The 23,151-nt window shown below is 39.7% G+C and overlaps 1 protein-coding gene across 1 annotated transcript in view; it reads left to right on the top strand.

Moving 5' to 3' along the window:
* The first annotated feature begins 373 nt into the window (after nt 1-373).
* Nucleotides 374-23,151, top strand: part of LOC122798683 (gastrula zinc finger protein XlCGF57.1-like) — a 155,420-nt gene continuing 132,642 nt past the window's right edge. Inside the window, exon 1 of the mRNA XM_044067776.1 lies at nt 374-522. Coding sequence (XP_043923711.1) covers nt 511-522 — 12 coding nt within the window. The 5' untranslated portion in view covers nt 374-510. The remainder of the gene's footprint in view (nt 523-23,151) is intronic.

Consider the following 23,151-nt stretch of genomic DNA (forward strand, 5'->3'; position numbering starts at 1 on the left):
TACATTATAAATATATATTATCTGATCAAAAAGCGCGTCATCTTTTAGAACACTTGAAAAGGTGATTATACAGAGCTGAAAGAAAAAATACAGCAATGTAACCATTCTGTGACTATACATGAACAAACAAGCCTGAAGGAAAACGTAAGAATCTGAAGCTATTTTGATCGCACAAAGTCCAACTTAAAATTTTCTAAGAACTATAGGGAGAAAGCCAAATGCACCAGCCCATCTTATTAAATATTTAAACAAACCCCTCCCCTTAGACATCACTCACAGCTTTATATCATGAATATAAATTAGCTCATTATTATGCTGCTGGGATGTAGTTCAGTGACGGACAGGAAGTCTTTGTTAGTTTACAGTGGTTATTTGAAAACATCTTTTCTGCAAACATCAGAAATATTGAGGTTTCTGTGACTGTTTAATAACCTTCATTTCACAACCCTTACAAGGAAAAGGTTTCTGAACAGTGTGGTTTATGAGGTTCGAGGCTGAAAAGGGAAGATCATGAAGCTGGAGGTAAGATTTTCTGGACTAATAAAGCGCAAAAAAAATGCTCTCTTAGGTAAATATTATTTGTTCTTATTACCTAAATGGTGAAAGGGAACAGAGTTTGAACTAACAGAGAGTGAGTGCCATTTTGGTTGCTGGAAGAGAGACTGGAATAGGGCTTGCATGCAGGTGTACATCTGGAATTCTGTGAGACACTGCAGAGTTATTTAATGTGAAATGAATATCTTTTTATTCCTAAATCCTGAACTATGAGACAATTCTTGTGTTACTAAGTTCTGCATGGTAGTGAAGCTGGAAAAAAAATAACAGAGAGCATAGGGAGATGGTTTTCTTTGAAAAAGTTCCATTTTGATTTAAAGCAACATTGCAAGATAATTATAGAATATGTAGTAATTCTGGAAAAATAGAATAGCAGTTATTATAATAGGTACTTACGTATTATCGCAACCACATTCTGAATGCGTCATAATTCTTGACATTATGGACAAACGAGTGTTTGTGTTTTGGCAGGGGTGGATAATCCACTGACCAGCTATCTGTGACACTGAGTATCACCAGGGAGCATTGCTAAGACCCAAATTCCTCTTCCAGCAGGACATCCATCTGCGACATTTTTGTAAAATGAAACCCTCGACACAATTGTGCAAGCAGAACACAGCAAAACCACGTAAACGGAGTATTTACTCCAAATCACAATTACAGAACTACCTCTGCATATGTAAGCACAGTTGAAAATATGTACATCGGGAATGACTACAACTGTGTTTCTGTCAGCCGTGTACCCAAAAGTCCAGCCAGAAAATATATAGAAATACTCCTTTTAAGCGATGACATTTTCTGAACAGATGCAATGACCCACCTTTGCAGGACATTCTCTTCCCCAGAAATGTTGTAAAGGTTGAGGGTCCTGACACCAGCCAATAAAACGGGTAAAAGATAACGTCTGCAGACATGAAAGTTTTAGCAGCCAGTAAGCATACAAAACATGGGATGACACTCCCGGGGGGCAGCATGGTATGTACAGGATGGAATGGGAAAGCTGATAGAGTGAATTTCTTGGTTTTCTCAACCGAGTTCCAGAAGTAGCCAGTACATTTTCTTCACATACCACTGGGCTTGTCTCAACTCCAATTTCCAGAATGGTAACGCACCCAGGTTACTAATCTGTCAGAAATCATGACATTAAGGACAGTAACTTGTTTGTCTATAATGTCAAGATTTATGACAGATTTCTAACCTGGCTGCGAGACAATCAGAATGTGGTTGCAATAATATGTAAGTAACTTATAATATCAGCTTGGGTCTGATTCTTTAATTTCTCAGATTTATTACATGCAAGTTTTTATCTGCAGCACTGCAATATAAAAGTCAGGAGACATAGTCCAGGCTCATTTCACTTGTCAGATTCTTGGGTAAAATCCTTCCTCCCATTTTAGAATCAGTATTTCCATATTGCTTGATCCCAGCTCATCAGTTAAGCATGAACTGTAATGCTAAAGGGTGATTCAGGAGCAAAAATAATTCAGAAACATGCATCAGGCGTGTAAGGCATAATAATAAACATTTTGTTCATTTTTCTTTTTCTTGCTGTTCTGTCTTCTAGGAAGACTATGAGTATAGTTTTGTACATAGGCATCACTTATCATATCTCTCAAATGTCAAGAGATTTTAAGCAATTAAACAAGTCACTGTTTCTGAGAAGGTTGCATTCCATACTGCCAAGATAAATGCTTGTTGTGTGTTCATAGGTTCATAGGTGTGTACTAGGCTAATGGCCCTGGGGCCTTTACAAGCCTAGCCCATAGAAGTGCCCTGGCATTGTGCCACCCATTGTTAGTTCCCAGTGCCTCTATCATGTACAGCCACTGGAGTGATCCCCGGGGTGAACTTTCTATTTCCCATCCACTCATCAAACTTTGGCTTGAAGAGGGCTAGTGAGGTGCTCTGCTTGACGTGTATGGGAAGTCCATTCCAGAGCATAGGCAGTAACTGGGTTATGAATCTGTCCCTCCAGCATGTTCTGTTATTGTGGTAATGAGGTTGAGGTCTTTGTAGTGTGGGTGTCTGGAGGGATTGGGATTTCTTTAGATGTAGCATTTCTAACAGAGCTGGGTCAGTCAAGGCTTTGTAAGTCAAGCAGAGATCGCCTCTTAGTAGATGATATGAGACAGAGGATAGCTGACGTTTTTTGAATCTGTCCATGTAGGACATGTGTTTAAGACCTAGGATCCTCTTCATGAGGTACTTTTGTGGCCTCTCCAACTGTTACAGGTGTCTAGTGAGGTACATACAAAATGGGGCATTACACTCTATGACTGGTCTAATGAGGGAAGAGTAGAGAGAAATGATGACCTCTTTCTTCCAGGATGCAAATTCCCTTGGTAATGAGATGTGCCACATAGAAGGACTTTCTGACCACAGTGGCAATATGGTGGTCGAGGGAGAGGTTGCTATCAGCCTCTGTCCCCAGATCTCTTGTAACATCTTCAGTGTTCAGTGGGCTACCATCAATGTGGTAATTAGTGGGAACTGAGTTTTTCCCAAAGGGAATGACGATGCATTTTTTGGCATTAAGCTTAAGGCCATGGTTTCGACACCAGTCATTGGTCTCAGTGAGGCCTTTATGTAGAATGTCTGCATTACTTGGGGAGCTAATAATGGCTCCCAGCTTGCAGTTGTCTGCGAATTTGATCAGCCAGAGTCCCTCTGTGCTGGCCTGGTTTCTGAGAAGTAGATGCTAAACAGGAGAAGCCCCAGGACCAATCCCTTGTGTTTAGAATAATGGCTCATGTACTGCATTCCCCCAAACATTATAAAAAGGACATTTAAATTCCACTTGTCGTACTTGTCCTTTCTCAATGTGGATCATGTATCACACATTCAGCCCATGTTTTACACATTCCGTCAGATGCGCTGATTATGAGTGGGAGAAGAATATACGTTTAATGATGACTTTATTTCCGGAGACCTCCTTAGTACAAGCTTTACCACACTCTACATAGCTATGAGAAGATGGTATAAAAATTATGTCTCTGATGTGAGAGGTAGAACCTTTACCTTGACATTTGAACTATCTTAGGCTTCTGCAACCTGGCTGTGGCCATTTTTTACTGCAATAATTAATACTTGTATCTAAATAAGAAAAGAAACTGCTACTACTGATAGCAGTAGATTACGAAAGTGGAACACTGAGTCTGTTGTCAGAATAACACATCGGTTTTGTTTTAGCATGCACTGCTGATCTGATGTCGAAATCTGAAGATCAACGGCTCTGCTTTTTGTTTTTCTAAACCTGAAGCCTGAAAGTGCTGAGAACCAAAACTGAATCATGACGCCGGTGTAGAAGAATGCAATGCAGACAGATTCAGTGTTACGTGTCTTTGCATAAGATCAGTTGTTTATCTGGGTCCCCCTGTATACAATTATTCATATGGTGATTGCTAAGAATACTGGACCATGCTATAACCTCAAGGTTTATGAGCAGGTTTACTCTGGTAGCAATAATTTTCGCTTTCCATTTTACAAGCTGCTCTCCACATTCTTTATATTCATGTTCATAATCCTGCAGAATTTACCATCTTGTATAAACTCACTCAGTAAGGTAATGTAATGTCATTATGGTGGTATTTAGTATATATTTTTGTCTAGAATTTATTTAAACTTTTTATAAATCATATCATACGCATAATACTATTTATGAGGAGGTCAAGTCACTGTACATTGTTTTGTCAGACTGTGAGTTTGATAGCTGTAAATTATACTACTAGAATAGAGTTTCTGATTAACATTAGCATCAAAGTATTGTTCGATATTCTTAATATCCCCATTTTTAGTTGCATTGGGAGGAATGCTGAGTTGGCAGTACAGAAGAAATTAAATATGTTAAGTTCCCGTTTTTTTTTTTTTAAGCATTGGGATGTTGCATCAACTGTTACCACCTTTTTAGGGGAACTGCCACTTTTTCTTTTCTTCCATGACAGTGCAATCCATCCATCTCGTGGCTGGATGTCCTGATTCCACCTCGTCTTCTTCCTAGCTGCCCTAATCTTCTTCACCAGATTGTCTTCTGCTTTCCTGCACATGTACCTGAACAACCGTAATCTGTTCTCTTTGGCCTTCTCTGCAATTCAAGCTACCTTACCTTCTGTCCTGATGTTGTCATTTCATTGAATGTTCCGCAGTCTGCATCCTACCATATGACTAGGGCACTTCATTTCCATTACCTCTGGTTTCCTTATCTGCTGTGCCTTCACTGCCAATGTTTCTTTGCCATGCAGAAGTGCTTCAGTTTTTCACAACGTACTTTTCAGCTACTTTGGCAATATTCTATCACACAAAACCCCCGACTTTCTGTTCCAGTTCACTACAGCACATCTAGCTTTCCTGTGTCAGTAGTGCAACCACTAGTGCACACACCTTTACTGCAGAAAGCTGTGGGATCTATTGATTTCAGTCCATGAAATTCCCAAAAAGGCTGTACCATCCAGTCATGGCAGATTGCCACTGTAGCCACTCAGTTGCAGTTGATCAGTCACGCCCGATTGCCATGAAATATCAAATCTAGAGATAAAATAGAATTAAAATAAAACCAATCACAGCCACTGCGTGTCACACTGTTGAACAAAAAAAATTAATAAATCTGTATCCGAACAATAGAAAAACACTTTAATTCCACATACAATAGCGCTTTTGTGCCTTTGTTACTGTTTTTAAAGAAACAGTGGCCAATATCAAGCCATAAACAATTAAAAAGTTTGGATACAGGTAATTCAACAAATGTAGCTGATATATTTAAAGCCAACAATTAATTTAATAAAATGTCTTATATCAGAATTGAATAATTTAATGACTTAAATTACTTTAAATTTATATAAGTGTCAAAGTGGAAGAAGTTGAATGAGTTAAAAACTTGCATTTTCAATTGCAGATCTATACATGTAATCAATTTCAAGGAGGCTCATCCCTCCTTTGGAAAAGGGGAATATATAATCTTGGTATGCATTGATTTTTATAAATCATTTAATAAGCATAAGCATGAAGCATCCTTCTTGTTTTCCCTGTCCAACCGATCCAACACCTTTTGGGCAGACACATACACGCACACACACACACACACACACACACACACACACTTTTTTTCCATTTCATTTATTTTTATTTTACACTTTACACAGCAAAAGGCTGCTTAGTGAGTGTAAAATAACAGCTCAATCGATCTCACTGTTCACTCTCTTATACACACATACACAGTCTCTTCTGCTTTCGCACACACATATACATTCTTCTTTCATACGCACACTCACACAAGATCACTCTCACTCTCTTTCAGTCTCACACACACACAGTCTTCTCTGCTTTTATACATGCATTCACTCTCACTCGATCTCTCTCACTCACACAGTCTCCTCTGCTTTTATGCACATATTCAGTCATACACACAGACAGAAACAGAAACACACTCACATACATACACACATTCACTTTTTTGTTTTCACTCCTTGCCTAAAAGTTTTTGTGTGGCCCAGAACCAAATGATCCATGGCCCGGTGGTTGGGGAGCGCTGCTCTATTCGATACTTCCATGGTGGCATTTGATTTCTCCCCTTCCTTTCGCTTACTGCCCTGTATTTTTGTGGTAAGACTTTATCTGTTATTAATTTCGCTGCACAGTAATGTATGTTATTTTCTTCTGTTACATGGCATGAATCTCTATGAACAGTCCTACTTACTGTGTTCATTTGTTTTATCAAACTTCTAACTTTTGGGTTTTATTGACTTTCTGTAGTGTATTTCTTTCAATGATCTTAATATGTCTGCCCATCTCTATTAAATCAAGGAACTCTTCTCAGATCATTTTTCTCTAAACTGAGGGAATATTCTTTGTTCTACATTTCCTGCAGGCATTTACAGAAAGTTTCAAACTATCTTCATGTGCCACATTCTCTTCAGTTTCATCCTGTGTCATCCATTGCTCTTTCATGTGGGAACTCAGTGGCCTATCACTGTACAACATTGACTGTGTCAGAGTTGCCACAGTTTCCTGTTCTTTCCCTTGCTGTATAACGCCAGCTGAACATTTGTGCTCGTTTCCTGTGGAAGGCTCCAAGGTATCTGCATATGGCAACTGATCAGATGTTTCCCTCTCCACTGGTTTCTCCTTAATTTGGGGATGCATTGCTCTGTCCTGCTTTGATGTTATCAGTGTTAGATTTTCTACACTTAATCCTTCACTTTGCAGGTAATCTACAACCTCAGTTTCTATTTCTTTAACTTCTCCATTATTAATCGTCTTTTCTACTTTTATGTATTTGTTGTCTTATTTTTTTGTATTGTAAAATTTTCCATATCTGGATGCCTTTGCCTGTTGTTGTTTGTCTTTCGGCTTTACCCGGTTAGGGGTCGCCACAGCAGAACTCCGGTCCGCTAATGATTGGCAGTAGATTTTCACAAACGCCGAGGTGCCAGCTCGACATCCAACCTTCAACTAAGGCACACCCATTTAAGCATGTCTTTCGAACGCCACCCAACCGCGGGGAGGACATTGCCTGTATTTCTCTTTAAATATCTTTGGTTCTCCTCTTTTTGTATTGATTAGCTTTGCTTTCTCCTTTGCATAAATATTGCACCATATCAAATCTCTTGTTCTTTCCCATGTCCATATTTCTTCTTCAGACGTCTTCTGCACCTCCTGCTTCTCCTTACTTGGGTTGCTCATTGTTCCATCGTGCTGTTAGACACTCCATAACTTCAGCTTCTATTTTTTTAACTTCTACTTTACTGATCTTCCATTCTTCATTCCTTCTTTGTATTCTTATTTTTTGTATTGCGAAATTTGATGCCTTTACCTGTATTTCTGTTTGAATATCTTTTGGGTTGCTTTTTTGTATTAATTTGGCTTTCTCCTTTGGATATATATTGCACCATATCAGATATCTCTTTCTTTCCCATGTCTATATTTCTTTTTTTATACCTTTCAAAAATCTCTAAATTTTGCTATTTATATTTTCGCACTTCCACAGTCATTTTTTTAAAATGGCTCAAGGTTTTTTTGGTGTATATAATGTTTGTCATAAATCTTTTGTATTAATAAACACACATTTTTATATGAAGATTCTGACAGTTTTTCTTGTATAAGTATTTTTCTTTCCTCCAATTTCTCTCTTAATCTTTTTGTATATCTTCTGTCTGGAAATTCTGGGCTTCTTGGATAATAGTAACTAGACATCATTTCTTTCTTATCATCAATAGTCCACTCTATCATATTTATGGCTGTTTTTGACCTATCAGTTTTGTGATTTTTGTGGACTACTACTTCCTTCTACAACAGGGGGGGGGGGCATCCTCCCCCCTGGGGCCTGGTCTAGCTCCATTGTAGTAATGTTTATTTTTCTTGAGGATTCTACACTGTCATTTTTTCCAGTCCTGGCACCAGTGCACCTACCAGGATTGGGCGCTTTTTTTATCTTGGGTCTTGTGCACCCAGCTATATTTTTTATTTTTAACCTACTTCTGCCCAATGCATATGTTATATAAAATAGTGTCTATATATCAGTGTTGTCTTGATGAGATTTTCTAAAAACAGGGTCCACCTCGTAAAGGTACTCACCAAGACTCCTTCTGCAATTCATATGGAGTTACATGTATTGGTTATATATCTAAATACAACTGTAGATTATTTTTATAAGACCTATTGCTCCTACTACTACTATAGGATCTGTATGGGTATCTTTCTTCCACATTGCTCTCATTTCTGCCTGTAAATCCTGATATTTTATGACTTTGTGTCTTTCTGTATGCAAGACACTGTAGTCATTGGGTGTGGTGATTTCAATGATCAATGCTACTTCTGTCTTCTTTTCATGGACCACTATATCCGGTTTTCTAGCATCTGTCTTTTGAACTGTTAGTAATGGGTGATCCCATGTGATGTAGACTTCATCATTTTCTATGATGCTTTGTCACTCATGTTTCCAGTGTTTTTCAATCACTTTAGTGCCATAATGTTTGCTCAATCCCCTGTGCAACAAACTTGCCACATTATTATGCCTTTCAGTTTACAGTCCTTCTGCCATTAGTTTGTCACAACCACCTACAAGGTGTGCATCTGTTTCCAATTCTGTTTTACAAAATGTACATTTGTGTGTTTATCCCACATGTTTAGTGGACTATGTAAACCAACATGTACGTAGCCCACTATCTTGGGCCGCCAATATTAACCTTTCATCTCTTTGTTTGAATTTGCCTCTCCTTAACCATTCCTGCATTCAATCCTGATAAACATGAGGTTCTTCCAGGAGTTTTCTATACTTGCAACTATATTTATGCATTTCCACATTTTTTGCCTTCTCATCTGGTCCCTCACCTTATATTCTTTCTATTGTTTTTATGCACATTCGGTTGTTGCCTGATTTTTATCTACTTCTGGTATGATTTCCATTCCTGCTTGATGCCAGTATGCTTCTGCTAAAAATAAGCAGAGACATCATCTTAGATCATGCTTCAAAACTTTCACTATGTTTGGGTCTTGCGAGGTCAGCACATATGTGTGCAGTACCACGATTTCAGATCTATACATGTAATAGTTTCAAAGAGGCCCATCCCTCCTTCGGAACGGGGAATATATAATCTTGGTATGCACTGATTTTTATAAATCATTTGGTATGCATGAAGCATCCTTCCTGTTTTTTTTCCTGTCTAATCTAGCCATCACATTTTAGGGTCAGTCAGTCACTCCAAAATTGTAGGTTAGGACAGGAACAGCAAATTGGTTTATAGCTTCACTTTTGCTCCTAGATGTCAATGCTATTTCCAGGATTAATTTTACTCTTCTAAAGTATTCCTTTCTAACTTTTAATCACATTTGCTCATGTTTTATTGTTGACCCTTCAACAATTCCCAAATATTTATACACTCCTTCTTGCTTTTATATCACATTCTTTCCCAAACTGAGGTTTTCTTGGTGCTGCAGCTTTCCTGCTTTAAAGGTTGTTTTGCAAATTTATCAAGACCAAATGACATTCTTGTATCATCTGAGACAACTTGCAGTTGTGCTTTCAGTGCCTCATCTGATGAGCTATACAGTTTATATCATCAGCAAAGTGAAAATGAGGAGTCTTTACACTTTGTTGTTTTCTAGGAGCCAAATTACAGCCATGGCCTGAGCTGTTAAGTAGACAGCTTAATGGGTTAACAGCAAGATAGAATAGCAGCGGTGATAAAGCATCACCCTAGAATATCCCACTTTGATTTTTTTATCCCTGGGGTAATAATTTGTACTTTATCATGGCTTAATTGGAAAGTGGTCTGCCACTGTTTCATGATCACTGTAATGCAGTCTATCAGTGTAGGGTTCTTCCCCTTTTTACAGTTCTCCACTATGACTTTATTTAACAAGAAATGATCCTCTGTTCCATATGACTTTCTTTTATTGCCCTTTTGTTCTATTGCCATGATTGAGTTTTCTTCTAAATGACTATAAACTCTGACAGCATCGATTCCAGTGTATAGTTTATACGTCGTCAGAAGGCAAGCTGTTGGTCTATTATTTTTACGATAGCTTTTACTGTTGTTAGCCAGGTTGGTGTCTGTTCGGGGTGTGCATATAAATAGTTCTTACTCATGGCTAAATCTTCATGCAAAGATGTTAATACTTTTATCCAGAAGTTAGGTACTGCATCTGGGGCTGGGATTTTCCAATTAGAGGCTTTTCTTAACTTTGTTTCAATCTCTCTGGATGTTATTTCATCCCATTTTATATCCTGTACCTTTAAACTTCTTATTCTTTCTTTTACTTCTTCTATCCATTTAGCATATTTGTAATGTTCCACAGGATATTCATAAACACGTCTCCAAAATCTATCTATTTCATCTTTTTTGGTGGTCTTTCATTTCCTTTTACCTTGTTTCCCAATTCTCTATAGAACTTTTTGGGTCATTGCTTATTTTGTATTTTTCCTTTACATTTATCTACATATCTTCTAAGTTTTTTCCACCTGTGCTGAGATTTTTAGTTTATTTGTAACAGTGCATAATAGATCCTGATCTGTTCTAGTACTGCACATTGCTTTTATCACATCTATCTTTCTTAGTATTTTTGTTGATGTATTCCCTCGTCTATTGTCTTCTAATAGTGACATCTTGTCCTAATTGCTTTATAGTTTCCTCTATTCGATATTTCCTTGATGGTATTCGATTTCTCCCCTTCCTTTCCCTCACTACCCTGTGTTCTTGTGGTAGAACTTTATCAGTTATTAATTTAGCTGCACAGTAATATATCCTATTTACTTCCGTTATATCAAATGGATCTGTATGGGCAATCCTAATTACTGTGTTCATTTGTTTTATCAGACATCTGACTTTTTAGGTTTTATTGACCTTCTGCAGTCTATTTTTTTCATTGATCTTAATATGTCTATCTCCACTCTTTTTAATTTCCCCAAATTTTTTGGGTTTCTAATACCTTGATGGGAATTGACCCATTCCTAAGTCAAAGTATAACTAAAGTTCACGAAATTAGTATTGTTTCACTCTTTGATGTCAGCCAAAATTGCTCTTTGCAGCACTCGCAATGTAACTAGTAATGACTCCTTCTGCAGTTCATACTTAGTTACATGTATTGGTAGCATATCCTACTAATGTTGGAATGAACTGTGTATTTCATCTCTTTTAAATTTCTCCAAATCTTTTGGGTTTCTAATACCAAGACGGGAATCAACCCTATTCTTAAGTCAAAGTACGATTAAAGATCATGAAATTAGTATTGTTTCAATCTTTGATTTTAGCCAGTAGTGTTCTTCGCAGCACCTGCAGTGTGCCCAGTAATGACTCCTTCTGCAGTTCGTATGGAGTTACATCTATTGGTAACATTATCTAAATACAATTGTAAATTATTTTTTATAAGACTCGTTGCTTCTACTACTATTGGAACTGTCTAGGTATCTTTCTTCCACATTGCTCTCATTTCTGCCTGCAGATACTGATATTTTATGACTTTGTGTCTCTCTGTACACAAGAAACTGTAGTCACTGGGTGTGGCAGTTTCAATGATCAATGCTACTCTTGTCTTCTTTTCTTGGACCACTATATCTGGTTTTCTAGCATCTGTCTTTTGAACTGTTGTTATGGATGATCCCATGTGATGTAGACTTCTTCATTTTCTATGATGCTTTGTGGCTCATGTTTCCAGTGTTTTTTGGCCACTTCAGTACCATAATGTTTGCACAATCCCCAGTGCAATAGTCTCGCCACATTATTATGCCTTCCAGTATACAGTCCTTCTGCCATTAATATGTCGCAACGAGGTGTGCAACTGCTTCCAATTCGGTTTTACAAAACCTACATTTGTCTGTTTCTCCCACATGTTCAATGGACTTTATAAACCAGCATTTACGCAGCCCATTCATTATCTCTGGCCATCAATATTAACCTTTCATCTCTTGGTTTGAATTCTCCTCTCCTTAACCATTCCTGTGTTCATTCTTGATCAACATGAGATTCTTTGAGAAGTTTTCTAAACTTGCAACTATATTTATGCTTTTTCCACATTTCTTGCCCTCTCATCTGATCCTTCACCTTATATTCTTTCTTTTGTTTTTGGCACATTCAGTTGCTGCCTGATTTTTATCTACTTTTGGTTTGATTTCTATTCTTGCTTCACATTGATAAGCTTTTGCTATATTAAGCAGAGAAGTCATCTTAAATTTATTCTCCTCATGTTTCAGAACTTTCACTACATTTGAGTCTTGTGAGGTCAGCAGATATGTGTGGAGTACCACAATTGCAGATCTGTACATGTAATCAATTTCAAGGAGGCCCATCCCTCCTTCAGAATGGGGAATGTATAATCTTGGTATGCACTGATTTTTATAAATCATCTGATGAGCATGAAGCATCCTCTTTGTTTTCCTATCTAATCTATCCAACACATTTTGGGGCCAGTCAATAACTCCAAAACTGTAAGTTAGGACAGGAAGAGCAAATTGGTTTATAGCTTGGATTTTGTTCCTAGATGTCAGTGCTGTTTTCAGGATTAATTTAAGTCTTCTGAAGTATTCCTAAGTTTTATTCACATTTGTTTGTGTTTTATTGTTTATCCTTCATCAATTCCCAAATATTTATACACTTCTTGCTCAAGTTCTCATATATCACATTCTTGTCCCAAATTGATGTTTTCCTGGTGTTGCAGTTTTCTTGCTTAAAGGTTGCTTTTGCACATTTATCAAGACCGAATTACATTCTTATATCATCTGAAAAAGTTTTGACAATTTGCAGTTGTACTTTCAGTTCCTCATCTGATGAGCTATACAGTTTTAAATCATCGACAAAGAGAAGGTGAGAAGTCTTTACACTTTGTTTTCTAGGAGCCAGATTATAGCATGGCCTAAGCTGCTGAGTAAACAGCTTAATGGATTAAGGGCAAGGCAGAATAGTAATGGTGACAGAGAGTCACCCTGGAATATCCCCCTTTGAATGGTGACAGAGAGTCACCCTGGAATATCCCACTTTGAAATTTTATCCCTGGGATAACAACTTGTCCTTTATTATGGCTTAATTGCAAAGTGGTTTGCCACTGTTTCATGGTCACTGTAATGTAGTCGATCAGTGTGGGGTGAATTTTATACATTTTAAGCACTCTTTTATCCATGAATGAGGGATACTATCAAATGCTTTTTTCTTCCCCTTTTTACAGTTCTACAGTATGTCTTTATTTAACAGCAAATGATCCTTTGTTCCATATGACTTTCTTTTATTGCCCTTTTGTTCTACTGCCATAATTGAATTTTCTTCTAAATGACTATAAACTCTGTCGGCATCAATTCCCATGTATAGTTTATATGTCGTCGGAAGGCAAGTTATTGGTCTATAATTTTTAGGGTAGCTTGCAGGTTCACTCTTAAGTAGGAGCATTGTTTTTCCTGTTGTTAGCCAGTTGGCATCTGTTCTGGGTGCACATATAAATAGTTCTTACTCTTGGCTAAATCTTTGTGCAAAGATGATATTACTTTTAACCAGAAGTTAGGTACTGCATCTGGGCCTGGGGTTTTTCAGTTAGAGGCTTTTCCTAACATTTTTTCAATCTCTGTTACTTCATCCCATTTCATATCCTGTACCTTTAAACTTCTTATTCTTTCTTTTACTTCTTCTATCCATTTAGCATCTTTGTTATGTTCCACAGGATCTTCATAGATACTTCTCCAAAATGTATCCATTTCTTCTTTTTTTGGCAGTCTTTCAATTCCTTTTACCTTGTTTCCCAGTTTCTATAAAACCTTTTTGGGTCATCAATAAATTGCTTATTTTGCACTTTTCCTTTATATTTATCTTCATACCTTCCAAATTTTTCTGCCTGTGCTGAAATTTTTCATTTCTTATTTGCGATAGTGCATGATAGATCCTGGTCTGTTCTAATATTGTGCATGCCTTTTATCAATCTATCTTTCATAGTATTTTTGTTGATCTGGAGATGCAGCTATTTAGCCAAACTGGAGGCTGAGCTCTCTCCAGTCTCACATAAAGCTATCACAACAATGAATCAAACACATAAACACACAACACACCACAGCAACACATAACACACATAATCAGTGGGCCAAATACAACACCAAACATACTTGTCATAGGTGACTCCATAGTCAGACACACTGACGTAACACAAGCACACGGGTCACTCCACAGTAAGTACAAATATGACACAGTCATTGTCCATGCTGGACTACATGAAAGAGACATAGAGAGGCAGGTATGACCCTGACCTGAGCAGCAGCATCCTTCCTTCAAGAGAATGATGCCACAACATAGAGACAAGATGATCAGCTTTAACAATTGGCAAATTCTAAACCCTACCACCTAGAAAAAAAAAATGGGAAGAAACTAAGGGTAATGCTGCTCAATGCCAGAAGTCTAAATGTATCCATCATCATCATCAATACCACCACACTCAGGTTGGTGGCAATGCTGAAAGCATCGGAAACCATCCAGGTGCAATTAACCAAGCCTTCCTGAAGACACTGGAGGGTATAAAATGTATCTCCAAACACCATTATATTGGGTGACTTCAACTACCCAAATATAGACTGGGAACATTACTCAAGCCCAAACCTTCTAGCCCAAAGGTTCCTGGAGTTTATAAATTCAAATGCCATGGAACAACTAGTCACTGTTCCCACAAGAGGAGAAAATATACTAGATCTCATCATCACAAACATGGGAACAAATCCCTCTCATTGGTGATCATGAGATCAAATCATCTCACTGGATATCCACATCATCCCCACCCCAAACAAAAAGACCACAGTGAAGAACTTCTAAACAAAACTTCACACTACTCAAGACTGGTGTGGTATCCTTCAAGGCCCAGCCAGTGGAAACCACAAACCAAGCTGCAGGAAGCCCTTTCAAATGCCTAGGACTGCATGGATCAGGCAATCCTAATAAAACAAGACTCTTTCCACCAAGGGCAAATGTCCAGTCTGGTGGACCCCAGCCATAAACAAACTTTACAATAAGAGGAGAAAGCTGTTACATGATAGCAAAATCCATAAAAGAGAAGACACCTTTGATCATTATTAGTAAAAAACGAGCACTCATAAAATCATCCAAGGCCAACTTTGAGAGAAAAATTGCCATAGATTCAAAAGACAATCATAAGGCCTAGAAACCTGGGTGGAAACTCCCAGATATGCTCAGAATTAGTCCAAAATGATACAAAATCACTGAACCCACAGACATTGCCAACATACTGGCAGACAGGTTCAGAGTGCAGCCTCCCAGACATCTCCAATGCAGGTGAAAGCTAAAAACACAGCATCAATGGCTGTGTGCTACGAACTCAATGAGGAACTAAACCCGCCAACATAAGGCAGCTGTGCCTGGTCTGCAAAGCTATGTAGAGGATCATAATGGAGCTCATAAACAAAGACATAGGGGACTGCAGACATTGGACCCAACCCAGTTTGGGCTTTGTCAAGGGCAGATCATGCCTTTATTTCTTGAAACAGTCACCAAGGCCATTGATGAGGGAAAGGCAGTCCATACAGCCTACCTTGACAAATGTAAACCCATATGTCACATGATGGGTTTGCAACTGGCTAAAAGGACAGAACCACAGGGTTAGAGTAGCTGCGCCATGTCAGACTCAAGTGGTGTCCCACTCTACTTCTCAGAAGTACAGGCTAACATAGGAGGACTATGGCTGACAAAGTTTGCAGATGACTGCAAACTGAGAGGCCATAGTGAAAGTACATCGGACACAGATATCCTTCAGAGGGGTCTCACGGAAACTGATAGCTGGTGCCAGAGCCATGGCCTGAAGTTAAATGCCAAAAAGAAAACAAGGTAACCCCAAGCTATCATATAGGTGGCAATCCACTAAGCACAGAAGAGGTTATCAGGGACCTGGGGATCCAGGTTGACAGTGGCCTTTCTTTGACACTCACATTGCTAAAGTGGTTAGAAAAACCTTCTACATTGCCCACCTGATCATGAAGGGATTCACATCCAGATCAAGTGAGGTCATTGTTCCTGTACTCTTCACTTATCAGACCAATGATAGAGTACAATGCCCCATTCGGGATGTATCTCACCCGACACCTGCAGCAATTGGAGAGACCCCAAAGTTCCTCACCAAAGGAGGATAAAGGGACTCCAAAATCTGTCATATGCTGCCAGACTGAAGAAACTCCAGCTCTATTCAGACGCATACTGTCTGCTCAGAGGTGACCTGTGCCTGACATACAACGCCATGTCCAACCCGGAATTAATGGACATGCTCCACCTCAAAAAATCCAAATCTACCAGATCCACTAGAGCATTAAACCTTAGCACGGATATAAATAGGACATGCTGGAGGGATAGATTTGTCACCCAGAGACTCCCTATGTTGTGGAATAAAATCCCGGTCCATGTGAGGCAGAGCACCTCGCTGGCTCTGTTCAAGAGTAATCTTGACCGTGGATGGGAGATGAATCATCTCTGTGTCACTGCTGGACAGAGGCACAACAAACTAATGGGCACAGTATTTTTCTCTGGGCTAGGCTTATAAATGCCTTAGGGCAGATAGCCTAGTATAAACCTATGAACCTATAATCTGTTCCCTCTTCTATAGACTTCTAACAGTGACACTTCTTGTCTTAGCTGCTTTATAGTTTTCTCTATTCAATATTTCCATGATGGTATTCGATTTCTCCCATACCTTTCCCTCACTACCCTGTGTTCCTGTGGTAGAACTTTATCAGTTATTAATTTAGCTGCACAGTAATATATCCTATTTACTTCTGTTATATCACATGGATCTCTATGGACAGTCCTAAATACTGTGTTCATTTGTTTTATCAGACTTCTGACTTTTTGAGTTTTATTAACCTTCTGCAGCCTATTTTTTCATTGATCTTGATAAATCTGTCCATGCCTATTAAATCAAGCAATTTTTCTCTTAGCTCATTTTCTTCTAAACTGAGGGCACATCCCTTGCTTTCCAGTTCCTATATAGCCTGATACATGACATGGCAGGGCAACTTGAGTCACTTTTCAAGTATATTGCCAAAGCAGGCTACTTGCCAAGTGAATGGAGGACAGCATTGGTTTTCTCTCATCACAAGGGTGGACCATGAACTGATCCTGGAAACTAGAGACCCAATAGTCTGACTAGTCTAATGTGCAAAGCCATCGAATGAATTATCATGGAAATGATCAACAAGGACATTGGCATCCTGCAAACACTGGAGCCATCTGAATTTGCATTTGTCAAAGGAAAGGATGAAGGGAAAATGATGCATGACACCTACCTACATCTGTCTAAGGTATTCAGTAAAATAAAATACATTACCCCACTTGGGTATCATGGGCAAACTCACCAAACTAGGCATAAATCCCTAAATATCTGCTGGATTTCCAGCTGGATCACAGACAGGACCCAAAAAGTCAGGATTGGTGAAATCATCCCCACCAAGAGGCAGGTTACAAGCAGACTACCATAGGGCTCCATGCTGCCTCACTCCTGCTTGTCATCTAATTCTCAGAGGTCAAGGGTAATGTCAAAGGCTTCTGGCTCACTGAGTTTGCAGATGACTGCAAACTGGGAGGTATCATACATTTCCCCCATGACACCAACATCCTCCAAGAGAGTGCCATGCAGACAAATGATTGCTGCCAAAGTCACAGATTAAAACTCAGTGCAAAGAAGTGCATTACAGTGCTTTTTGTGAAATCATCCACCCAGGAAAATTACTCCATTGATAACACACCACTAAGGGTTGACTTGGTAGTTAAAAATCTGGGAACATATGTAGATAGTAATCTGGCCTTTGGCTAACACGTAGTCCAGGTGGAAAGAAAATGATTCTATGTCACTCAACTTATAAATAAGGGTATGGCATCCAGGTCCAGGGAAATTATAGTACCATTCTACTCAGCCCTTATCAGACCCGTTATTGAGTATAATGACCCCATTGGCATGTATCTGACTAGGCATATGCAACAGTTAGAACACCTTTAGACTTTCCTCACCAAGAGAATTAATAGTATTGTGATGTTGTTGTTGTGTCTTTCGGCTTTGTCCGGTTAGGGGTCACCACAGCGGAACTCCGGTCCACTAATGATTGGCAGTAGATTTTTACATGCTGAGTTGCCAGCTCTGATGCACAACCTGCAAGGAAGGTACGCCCATTCACGCATGTCTCCACACAGAAGACGCTTTAGCTGAGAATCGAACAGGACAACGTCTTATTGTGAGGCGACAATGCTACCGCAGCACCACCACCGCAGTGACTAGTATTGTGATAATAGGAGGTATTGCCAGTCATGCCAGGAGAAGTCGGGCTGTGGATGTGTAACATATGCCAGCACAGCTAGCTGGAGTTTTGTAAAGAATTATGTCATTTGTATATCAAACTGATTTGTACAGATGCTTGTGTTGAAAAATGCAGTAAAGCTGCTTGTGTTAAAATGTATCAGCAATGTGCCCTGCTGGAAAGAAAAGAAATGTGTGTGCATTATTTTAACTGACTTAAATGTATATGTTTAACAGAGGATACTGGAAAGGAAGAGGTTAATCACAATCCAGCTGCAGCAATCTTTGAAAAATAGTTGAAATTAAATTAGGCCATAAAGATTGTATCTTACAGTTCTGGTTATAGCCAGAGACAAAATGTCTGGGAAACCAAGTATTAGGAAGCCTTCTTTATTGTCTCTATCAGGGAGCTAATTGCTACTCTGGAAGGGTAGAGGTTTGAAATGGTTTTATGACTTTCAGGAGCAGCGGCAGATCTGACCAAACCTCCATCTGTGTGTATGGTAACACATAAGTGCTAAATCTTGACAGCTTCTAGCAGTGGGGGTTGCATGGGAAAGATAATTCAGATAACCAGATGTATGTAATGTCATTGTATACAGAAATAATGTTTTAATATTAGATGAGACTGAAGGCTTAGGAGGAGTGTGCTCTTGGAACCTGAAAAACGAGGAAGACCACTCACCCACTTCATCTTGCATTGTGCTAGAAAGTGACCAGGGATAGTAATTCTCTGAATCAGTTAGAAAAATTTAGTGAAAATAGTTACGGAAAAACAATAATTAACTGTGTGAATCTTTCCAACTGTGCTATTTTTAATATTTTCTGTGATTGAAACTCTGGTGATTACTGTAAATAGATATTTACTATTTTCTTGTTCTTTTATTGTTTATTATTAAATATATTTAAACTTCTCACTGTGGCTGGTCCTTTTAGAAAAGTAGTTAAGTTTTGAGAGTATTTGCATACATTTATTTGATAATAACTAAAAGCCTTGCTGTTTGGTCAGTATTACAATTTGTACTAATATTAATTTCACTCAGTATAATTGGGTACCCTTTTAAGAGCCTTATAGTAACTGACTGGTGGCAGCTAATCTGCCTTATAGTCTGGGCAGAGTTGGTAGAGTGGGTAATCTGAGCCAGCCTTTCCCAGGTGTGTGTGTATGCACAAATAAAATATCAAAGAGTGTGTCTGTCAGCTACTTTGAGCAGGGACACTAAGCACTGGTTTCACAGAGAGGGTGCTAGGGGAATTGGCTTGAACACTCAGCTGAGGACATAACCCTACAGCTGTGCCAGTGGGGTGCCTTATTGTGAACTATTAGAGAGACAGAGAGAAACCCAGACTCTGGGCTTAGTGTGTTCTCTGTGTGCTCTTAACGGAAATTAAACTTGATGCAGAGAGGTCTGCACCTAGAAATACTGAGTGTATCCATTTGTATTCCAAGTGAACATCCCTCACCAGTTTCCGTGATGAGGACTGAGGCTCTTTTATTACTGGCCCAGAGTGGGGACATCACATATTGGTGAGCAGTGGTGTGGATATTGAACTTCTGTAGGCTGTAAGCAGTTTTCACTAAAAGTGTGCATTCACTCAGCAGCCACAACATAGGCATTCAGAGTTTCATTGCACAACAGTTCTATTTATTTATTTATTTATTTATGTATTTTGTTAGTTTAGTTTATTTAGGGAAAGCAGGCAAAGATGTCAGCAGAGGATTATGGCAAGCTGACAAAGAACCAGTTGGCAAAGGTGTGTGAAGCCAAAGGACCGGTGCATGCCAACCTGACTAAAGAGGAAATTATTTCAGCTTTAGTTGCAGGTCAGATCAGCAACCAGGAGGATAACCAGTCTGGTGATGGGAATTTACAGCCCTTAGAAACAGGACAGTTCAACTTTTCCTCAGAGGACTTAAACCTCTGTCTGGAGTTAAAGAGACTTGAACTGGAGGCCAAACATTGGGAAATAGAATCAGCAGAGAGACTGCAGCATTTGGAGGCTGAAGAAACCGAGAAGCAGCATCAACATCAGAGGGAGATGCTGACTCTTCACCAGGGTCATGGAGGTAATTGGGAAGGGAATAACTGAACCCCAAAAGTAACAAATGGTAAAGTTCTTCCACAATTTTTTAGAGGGTGATAAGTTTGATAGTTTTATTCATATATTTGAAAGAGTATATAAATGTAAACAGTATAATGTTGCCCAAGGGCTCTGGGTATGGTTCTTGACCTCCTTATTCCACTGTAAAGCTGTAATTGCTGTTTCTAAATTGTCTGATATCAATTGTTTAAATTATGACATGGTTAAACAATGTTGATTGGAATGTTTTAAGTTAATTCTGAAGCGTACAGAAAAAAATGTTTCATGAGCATAGATGCAAAGCAGATGAAAGTTTATGTGATTATATTGCTGAGTTAAGCACTTATTTTCATAGGTGGGTGGGTGGGTGTCAGATCACCACTTTGAAGGGCTGGCAGATCTTTTGGTGAGGGAACAAACCCTTGCCACTTTGCCTGAGGACATATCTGGTTGGCAGACCACAAGTGTAACAATGCATATGAGCTGGGGAAAAAGGGATCTCTAATTAACAAGCAGGGCATCACTGCACATGAAGGGGATACCCAGTGCTACACATGGATATAAGGGAACCCATGGCGGTTGGGCTAAACTGCCCCAACAGAGTCCACCAATAACAGGGGAAGCCACTAGCTGAGGTACACAGCCAGGATCAAGGGTTAAATGCTTTAAATGTAACCAATGGGGCCATGTATTATATAGATATCCATGGAGGCAGGGTGGAGAATAAAAGGTGGGTAGGCAGCAAGTGGGAATAACAGTATGCCAGTGGTAAGTTGTCTGGAGAGACAGGGGTACCAAACTATCACAAAAGGTTATAGCCCATCTTAATGGATGTAAAACAGGCCACTGCTAAGAGAGAGATAGCCTCTGGCATAACCACTGTGAAGCCTGCAGAGGTTAAAGAGGAGCAGTACCTGCTTGGGCAGTCCACTCCAGTCAGAGCTTTAGGAGGGACCCCATTCCAAATGCCTTTGGCCAGGGTTCACCTTGACTGGGATGGTGGAAAAGGAAGCAAGCAAGTAGGTGTGTTTGAGGATATTCCTGCATATGTTCTGATAGGGAATGATTTTGATAATGCAGTACCTTGTCTGCATACAGTTACATTCAGTCAGGTTTGGAGACAGGCATGTGGGTCTGGTAGCCTGGGGGAGACCCAGACAGACAGACACCACACCTGAAGTCAGGGTTGTGAAGTGGCTATTCCAGGGAGAGAGCTGCCCTGTAGCAGTGAGCCTGAAGGTGAGCTACAGCTGCTGGTAGGTACTGATGTTCCCTAGGACAGAGTGACTGCAAGGGCAGAGGTGAGTGGTGGTACTCAGGCTAACAGTGAACACTGCTGTCAGATGTACCAGGCTTCCTGTGAAAGGGGAGCTGGGCAGAGTTACAACAATAGATTTGAGAACAGGCTCAGCTCTTAGACCCTATATTGCAAGGTTTGATGAAGGTAGCTAAGGAGGCACCTGATTCCCAATTAAAGGGGGAATCTGTATACTGGAACAAAGGGTTACTGTAGAGAGGGTGGACCCCTGATTGAGGTCTAGAGGGTGAGGTAATACAGGAGTTGGAAGTGCCTAGAGCCTACCATCTGTTACTTCTAGCCATAGCCCATGACATTCCTTTTACAGGTCATATGGGCATAAAGCATACCAAGAGACATATTATGCAAAACTTTTATTGGCCTGCGGTTGCAAGGGATGTAACAGGTTACTGCAGGACCCGTGAGCAGTGCCAAAAAGTAGGTAAGGCAGGAGAGAAGGTCAAAGTTCCTTTGATGCCTTTGCCTGTGAATGAGGAGCCATTTCAGAGGGTAGCTATGGATATTGTGGGGATTCTGAATACCCCAAGTTCCACAGGGAAGAGGTATATCCTAGTGGTAGTATATTATGCTACCAGATACACTGAGGTGGTGGCCCCATCCTCCATCACGGCAAAGAAGGTGGCAAATGCTTTGCTAGAGATTTTCAGCAGGGTAGTTTTCCCAAGAGAAATACTGACTGACAGAGGTGCCAATTTCATGTCAGACATGCTGGCTTGTCTGTGGAAGCACTGTGGGGTGAAGGACCTAAAGACCACCCCCTACTATCCCCAGACTAATGGTCTTTTGGAAAGGTTAAACTCTACACTAAAGACCATGCTATGGGCATTTTCAGACCAGTTTAAAAGAAAGTGGAACAAATATTTGCCCCATCTGCTGTTTGCATACAGAGAGGTACTCTGGAAATCCACAGGTTTTTCACCCTATGAGTTACTTTATGGACATAGGGTGGGGGGACATCTAGATTTGATTCAAGATGAGTGGGACGGTGAATGTGAATCCCACAAGGAGACTGTTGTGGCATATGTCCTAAACCTCAGGACAAGGCTCAGGGAACTCATGGGCTTGGCCCAGGAGAACCTGGCAAAAGCCCAACAGCAGAAAAATATGCTGTAGGACAGCAGGCAATGGTACTCATTGCTGTCAGACACAACAAGCTGCCGTCAGTTTGGGAGGGACCCTACAAGGTGGTAAGGAAGTTCAATGATGTTAACTACATGGTAGAACTGCAAGGCAGGAAACAAGGGCACAAACTGTACCATGTTAACATGATGAAACCTTACCATGATAGGGAGGCCCTTGTGCTAAGTATTTGGAGTAGAAGGCAGGAGGAGTCTGAGGGGAATCTATGGTTACAGCAAGGCAGACAGCAAAATGCCACATTACTATGGTGGAACCTAGGGTTGCAGGCATACAATATGACAGTGCAGCACTGTAGTGGGGTCATCAATGCC

The sequence above is a fragment of the Protopterus annectens genome, chromosome 3.part1 (genome assembly GCF_019279795.1).
Source record: "Protopterus annectens isolate FY-2018-M chromosome 3.part1, PAN1.0, whole genome shotgun sequence".
NCBI lineage: Eukaryota > Metazoa > Chordata > Ceratodontiformes > Protopteridae > Protopterus > Protopterus annectens.